The sequence below is a fragment of the Cimex lectularius genome, unplaced genomic scaffold, assembly GCF_000648675.2.
Source record: "Cimex lectularius strain Harlan isolate CLEC.00 unplaced genomic scaffold, Clec_2.1 scaffold52, whole genome shotgun sequence".
NCBI lineage: Eukaryota > Metazoa > Arthropoda > Insecta > Hemiptera > Cimicidae > Cimex > Cimex lectularius.
Window position 1 is genome coordinate 679,386 of NW_019392742.1, and position 7,230 is coordinate 686,615.

The 7,230-nt window shown below is 32.4% G+C and overlaps 1 protein-coding gene across 1 annotated transcript in view; it reads right to left on the reverse strand.

Annotated features, from left to right (window-relative positions):
- The window catches only part of LOC106664894 (dynein beta chain, ciliary-like), a 35,494-nt gene extending 28,836 nt beyond the window's left edge, over positions 1-6,658 (reverse strand). Inside the window, exons 1-22 of the mRNA XM_014390959.2 lie at positions 6,441-6,658; positions 6,139-6,369; positions 5,961-6,080; positions 5,824-5,900; positions 5,629-5,768; positions 4,606-4,970; positions 4,452-4,549; positions 4,254-4,389; positions 3,906-4,190; positions 3,739-3,849; positions 3,309-3,463; positions 2,838-3,030; positions 2,644-2,780; positions 2,472-2,590; positions 2,223-2,415; positions 1,874-2,108; positions 1,696-1,804; positions 1,566-1,643; positions 1,279-1,404; positions 1,178-1,218; positions 981-1,114; positions 686-926 (exon numbers count right to left, since the gene is read on the reverse strand). Of these exons, the coding sequence (XP_014246445.2) occupies positions 686-926; positions 981-1,114; positions 1,178-1,218; positions 1,279-1,404; positions 1,566-1,643; positions 1,696-1,804; positions 1,874-2,108; positions 2,223-2,415; positions 2,472-2,590; positions 2,644-2,780; positions 2,838-3,030; positions 3,309-3,463; positions 3,739-3,849; positions 3,906-4,190; positions 4,254-4,389; positions 4,452-4,549; positions 4,606-4,970; positions 5,629-5,768; positions 5,824-5,900; positions 5,961-6,080; positions 6,139-6,369; positions 6,441-6,572 (3,456 nt within the window). The 5' untranslated portion in view covers positions 6,573-6,658. The remainder of the gene's footprint in view (positions 1-685; positions 927-980; positions 1,115-1,177; positions 1,219-1,278; positions 1,405-1,565; positions 1,644-1,695; positions 1,805-1,873; positions 2,109-2,222; positions 2,416-2,471; positions 2,591-2,643; positions 2,781-2,837; positions 3,031-3,308; positions 3,464-3,738; positions 3,850-3,905; positions 4,191-4,253; positions 4,390-4,451; positions 4,550-4,605; positions 4,971-5,628; positions 5,769-5,823; positions 5,901-5,960; positions 6,081-6,138; positions 6,370-6,440) is intronic.
- Positions 6,659-7,230: the final 572 nt, after the last annotated feature.

Below are 7,230 nucleotides of genomic sequence, written 5' to 3' on the forward strand. Positions count from 1 at the left end.
AAACAAAACCACACACTATTAAGCGAAAGTAGCTTAACCTATAAGCACCCTTCTTAAGAACAAAAAATATAACTTTCTACCGGGACATGCAATATTTAGGAATAACACTAGATCAAAATCTAACCTGGAAAAAACACATAATCAACAAAACAAGATTTGGTAGTAAAACATGGGCATACAACCAAAAATAGCCAACTGGCTATATACAACAATGATCAAAACTCTGATCACAAATGATGAGCTTTAGCATTCTTCACTTGGAAACGAAGAAAAAAAAATCAAATTAGAATCTCAACCTCAAAAATAATAATCTGCCTCTCTTAGTACAAAAGAATTAAGAAAAAAAATAGGGGGTCTCTATACTGACCACTGCCTATTCAATCACCACCTCAAAAACAAAAAAATGAAAAACTGATACAGAAATCTGCCAACTTTGTTATGAAGAGGCAGAAACATGTACTTTGTACTTTGTAACTCTTAAGCACAAGTATGAAAACAGTACAGCCTGTTTGGACCAATAACATTTAAAAGTAAACAAAGACGAACCCCAGAAAGTGCTAAACTACCTTAAAGGCCGGGCACTTGTGGAGAAAAAAGAAAGATCAATTCCACAGAAGATCTATTAGATCAGTGATGACCATGAAGAAGAGTATGAAAAAGTTTTTTGTTATTAAATTTGACTTACCTGGCTTCCTTTATCGACTTTCTTCACACTAACTTTATGCTTTTCCATTTCCTTGTACCACTTGGACCAGATTTCCAGCAATTTTTTGTGCCTTTTGAAAACCAATTCTTTCTCTTTTTGTTTCTTCTTTTTCAATTCCAATTTTGCTTTACGCGTGACTGCAGGGTGGCTTGGGATCAGCTTATCTTTGACATGCTTCATCTTGGTGTTTCTTTCTTTTTTCCACAACTCGTTGATTTTTCTATTTTTAATTATTATTAAAGCAACTGAAATGTTATTTAGTAAATTTACTCACTTGGCACGATCAGAAGGCCTTTCATTTAAATCAGCATTTTCTTCTATATCATCGTCTTGTTCTTCTTCAGTATTACCTATAATATCTGGCTCGTTGAATGACTCAGAGAATTTGTTGGTTCTTGATTTAACACACTGAAAAACCACAAAAAGAATTTAATTGTTTTTAATTTAATCTAGATACAAGGTTATATTTACCAGTTCTTCGTAAGAGGTAAGTTCCAACATGGCCTCAATCGCTTGAAATTTATTTTATATAATTACAAATACAATTTTATTTACATAAAAATAAATCTTACATTCTTTAGTCGGAATTTTGCCCGTACAGGATGACTGTTTCTTTTCATCAACATCCAATAAATCATTAATCAGCCTAATTTGTTTTTCTTCTAAAGATTTTGTTTGTTTTTCAACTTCTATTTTCTCTACAGTAGAAAAAATTGAATCGATATTTTTGTTAGTACATTAAAAATAGAAATGATGAAGGTGGGATGAGTATGTAGATTCACTTTTTGTTATTTTGTACTTATATTGTTTTATTGCATTTACAAAAAGTTAAAAAAAAATTTTTTAAATAATTTTTCACCTTTTGTGTAGAAATGTTGGATATTCATCAATGATCCCTTAATGAGATTACTGAATTCATTTTCATTGTTTTTATCATCTAAAATGAAACATAGTTAAAAGAAAAAACACAAATTAAAAATAAAAATTACATTTTTTAAACTTCTCCGTCAAATCGATTAGCCTTTTCAACTCTGGATCGTCTTCACTCGCATCAGATTTCCTCTGGCTATTTTCAGCCGATGTTTTTTCCAAGCGTACCTACAAAAAAAAAGCATGTAAAAAGTTACTCGAGTCTTTTGGTGCCTTAAGCCATAATTGGCATCGTACTGTATCTTCCTTTGTGACGAGTGTGTCTTCATTGTCAGGAATCAATTGCCCACTGCTGCCCCAATCCTGGTCATCGTTTGTTTCCTCATCTTCTTCAGCAGTTTTCAGTTTGTCCTCATCCAGGACGTCTTCTATCAACACCTCATTTACATCCTGAGGCAAATTGTGAAGCAGTTTGAAGTTGATATTGATCAGTTCGTACACAATTTGGCCATTTTCGATAATCTCATTATATCTACGTGGATCAAATGTTAAAAAAAAAAAAATTATTTTCAACTCAACTATTTTTTGTTTATGTTGTACATAAATATATCTGTTCGGAATTAAATTATTGTTTGAACCGTTTTACCTTTTATTTATTTCCATCATATCTGTGTAAACGAGCAGTTCATCACTTTTTCCTTTGCTTCGATTGTACAAAGGCTGAAAATTCCATTGGTTCATCAATGATATTATTTTTTGAAGATTGTCCTGGGCCTGGTTCATACGGTCAGTGAGTTGCCAGACGATGTCATACAACTGCTGTATGCACTTGTCGTTTTCTGTCGATACATCTCATACAAAATGGTCAATTATTTTTGTGTTTATGAAAACTTACCTGGACTGTTCCAATTGTTGTACATTATCATTCGTTGGATGAGATCATCGATTACTGATATTTCATCCTCAACTATGTCAAACTCTTCCGGTTTGGACCTCTCCCTCATTTTATTATACCTGGAATTTTCTGGCTTGAAGTAAAAGTAATATTTACTATGGTATTTTTGTACCATTGTGTAATTTTTGTAAGCGTCATGTTCCAGTTGTGAAACTCATCATTCCTTTCAAAAAAGTCAAGAGCAGCTTGAGGAAGATTTTCAACTTCAATCATTTTTAAATATCTCACTTCTTTCAAAGCTTGTGACAACTGAAATAATTTTTTTATTACATTAATAATTATTTTAAAACTAAATTAAATAAAAACCTTTTGATCAAAATTCAGTTGAATCATTTTCCCATTTTGGAATTTCAGCAGGCTGTCCTGAAGATGTTTTTCAATATCAAGTGGTACCCGTTCTTTCCACTTGATGAATACATCATCTTCGAGATTGTCGAGCCTCTGAAGGAGCTTCTTAGCCTCATTCTTTGTCATTTCTGCATATTCACTTTTTGTTACTCTGGTAAACAATTTTCAAAACTTCACTAGTTTTCATGGTCCGCTTGACTAATTAATATATTTCAATTAATTAAGGTTTTTAGTCGAGATAAAAGTCAGAGTCACGAGCGGGATTCGAACCCACGATTGCCACAGCGGCGTATTTAGCCGAAGGTCGTGGGTTCGAATCCCGCTCGTGACTCTGACTTTTCTATCTCAACTAAAAACCTTAATTAATTGAAATTTTCAAAAATTTTAAGAAGATTTTAATTAAGTTTAAGAACAAGAAAACACACTTACGGATGTTCGAATGATATTATGTAGTTCAGCGGGAACAAAAGTCTCTTTTTCAGACTTTTCACCCAGAGAATGGTGCCTGCAACCGGTGGCCAATTCTGTGGTACATCGACGCAACCTAACTTCTTATAAACTTTGCTCTGCTCTTCAAAAATTTCCTGTTAAATATAAATAGTAACCAATCAACAATAGGCATATTTTATTGTTACATAAGGCTATAGATTTTTTAAAAACAAATTTTAGTCTAAGTTGTCTTAAATCTGCCTTATTTTGAAAAATAATCAACCAAAATACAATATTAAATTTTGTATACTTTCTAAAACACCACAAAAAATTAATTCAATAAAACTAGTCAAATATATAAAAAAGAAATCAAGAAACAAAAATCAATTATATTACAAAAAAAAATTTGAAATATTTTAACGAAATTGACCTCTACAATTTTCACTTCTTGTTCAAACAGTGTGATGATTTTTCCGTATTTGGGTTCAATCTCCTTCTTCACCTCATCCCTTAAAAGAAGCCCTCCGAATACGTTGATCATCTGAAAGATCAAAAATATCAACAACTTTCAACAGGCAAATTTCTTCTATCGCAGACCTTGAAGATCTGCTCAAAGTTTGTCGTGTCGTCAAAGCTGAGGCTGGCGACTGCAGCAAGCCTACGATCAAAGTCGAGTATCGCTTCTTTGAATTGGCCGTAGTCTTTTGTGAACCCACCGTTTTTGATGTCTGTCGGATCGTAATCTATATTTGTAAAATTCGAGTAAAGCTGGGTGAAGCCATCAAATATGTTGGTTAAACGCTTGCTCAATGAATCTGCCCTGTGTCCACCTACTTCGACCTTTTCAAGCTTCATATACTCAAATGTAGTTTCAAACAATTCCTATAAAATTGTATAAATTAACAATAAATTATTTAAACTGAAAGAACTTATTTTATTAACGACCTTGATTAAATTAAGCCGCTTTACATATTTATTATACTTGTGGAAGACCTGGCTGTTGTCAAAGATCCAAGGGAATGCCTGTCTTCCTGGAGGAAACAATTTCACTACTTCTTTTTGATATCTAACAACAATTCTCCTGAAAATAAACAATTAGTTTCTTATCTAACAGTAAATTTTTTTTGTGATTAAAAAAAATACCTGAACATCAAGAGATTTGAAATTACTTTTGATAACTTAGGAAGCACTTCTTCTATTTCACCCATGAATAATGACGGTGGATCTAGAAGTTTATTAGCCTAAAGAAAAAAAACCATTTAATTTATAATCTTATTTCATTCTTAGTGTTTATTACTTCAGCCATGAGCATGTTGCAAATTTCCTTCAGAAGGATCGCCAGTTTTGCCGAAGTGCCAAAATATGGACAATTGACCCAGATCAAACCGATTGTGTGGACGAATGGAAGAAATTCAGATTCGGCTTCGTTGAACGGGATTTCCCTCAGCTTTTCGACGAAGTGTACTATCGTTTTGAGGTATCTGTCGATCTCCCTGGCTTCGTTCAATGCTGAAACCACATCTTTGAAAAGCTGCTGGAAACATGGGAAATAGGCGCTTTCTGTCAATTCGAGAACCATGGCCATTTTCTTCACCCTGGGGTCTCTCAACTGCTGATATATGCCAGTGAGGTTCATACACCTTGTCGACCAAAAAGTGAATTCTGTAAAATTATTATTATTCAGATTAATCATGAATTTTTGAATAATTAATGCATAAATAATGGTTTCTGTTTCTTCACTAATTAGCATATTTCAACATATTATACTAGAATCATAACTCTTCACTTATTGCTTTATTGTTATGTTTATTCCTGTGTTCCTTCATAGAATTTGATCTTTTACACATCCCACCAACATATAAACCAACTATCAACATTTTAGGTCCAACCACTCAATAAATTTATAAAATTAACATTTCTATGTTCATACATAACATGTTTGATTATTTTTTATGCTAAGTTATCCATTTATGTCTCTTTAACCACTACTTTTATTAATTTAACGTTAACCTATTTCCTTGATAACATCATATTGTTTTACACTTTATAATTTTTGATGAAATCAATTAAAGTGACATGTTATGCTTTCTATTTGTAAACTACAACCTCTTTATAACTTTAATTGGTATAAATGTTTAAATAATTCAAGAAGTATTTATGCTTGTTTAACTTGATCATATTTTATAACCTGCAAATGAAAACAATTTATCAATCCAGGTTAAAAAAAATTTTTTTTTAACCCTCAATTTATTAAAGTTTGTCTTTCTATTATTTTTAAATTATCATTCATAAAAAATTTTTAAGAAAAAATAAGATTTACCTGTTTCAGGCATGGGGTTTTCCTCTTCGTCGAAAGCAGAAGTTGAAGACTGCTTGAGCACTTCGTAAAGTTGATTGGACCAACGAAGCACTGTGCTTTCTATCGTGCACCTCATTTCCATATCCCAGTGTTTTTCCAATCTAAATAAAACATATTTCAAAAATTGTATAATGATTTTTTAAATAAGTAGCCTACTTGGTTTGAAGCCTTTTGACTTCTTCTGCGACTTTTTCCATTCCTTGCGGCATTGGAAGCAGAGTTCTTCCGTATACCTGTTGTTCAATAAATTTTACATTTTTTATTTAATAATGTGTAAGTTTATTAATTTTTACTTCTCCTTTCACTCTGTAGACCATGTCTTTCATATCTAAAACTCTCTTTTTGATGTCTTCACCTACCGCTTTGGGCCATTTCTCTCTGTTTTTATCCGAAGTCAACATGGGAACAAAAATCTAAAAGAGAATGTGCTAAATGCATTATTTCAAATATACACAAAAAAAATGGATTTACTTCTTCTAATAAAACAGAAAGCTGTTCCAAAGGTTTTGGCGCCATGTCACCAAAAATGAGAGTGTCCCTTATATTATCCATTGTGAGAGGGACGTGATTTCTTTTGATGAAGTAGCACGATTTGCCTTTCAGGTTCAAAGGAAAAAGGACTGAAGGTAAAAGGTTTCCTGTAGGGCTGATAGAAATAATTAACCTGTCGACTTTTGGGTCGTTCAAAAAATCGTTGACCGTCTGAAAAATTTTCGATGAATAAAATTTTCGAATAATTTCAATAATTATTGGAATTTTGAAAAGTGAAAAACCTTCGCTTCTTCAGATGCCATCATTTTGTGCCACTTGTCCACTTTGAATCTCAATGACTTGTTCAGGTATTGGAAAAGGAAAAGGAGCCTTGCATCCGACTCGCCGACCTCATCGTCTTCCGCGTCTCCCATGTTTATTAACAAATCACTTATCAAGCACAACCCTGAGACCTTGTCATGGACAATCGTGATCCGTCTATAAATAAATGGTGCCGAAAGGCGAATAAAATCAAAGCCGAATCAATATTCTGTACGAGGCAGGGATGTGAGAAAAGGCTGAAAATGTTTGACACCTTGGCAACATAGCCTTGGATACACCAACAGACTAATTAATAGTCCTGTCAGAACCGAGGAGTGATAGAAGACCTAGTTTTTATTCATTACAACTTTAAAATCAATATTCAGGACTCTTGCTGATTTCCCATCTTTATCATTCAACAAATCACTCCTCCTGAAAATGGACATAAAAAAGATATAATAGGTTCTAAATAGACAATTAAGTTTTTTTATAACATTTAAGATCAAACTACTTTAAAGCAAATATACTTCACACTAAACATAAACAGTGAGTGATCAACGTTCATAAGCAAATTCATACTATCAAGAAAATAGAAATATTATGATTTTGATTACACAAAAATACATGATCACAAGTCTTCTAAATGTCAACCTTTCAATATTTTTAAAAATTTTATCAAAAGAAAAAAATATTGAGAGGGTAGAAGTTTAATTATTTAAACCAAAACTGTACCTCACAAAATAAAGAAAACTAGTGTTAACTTTATTCATA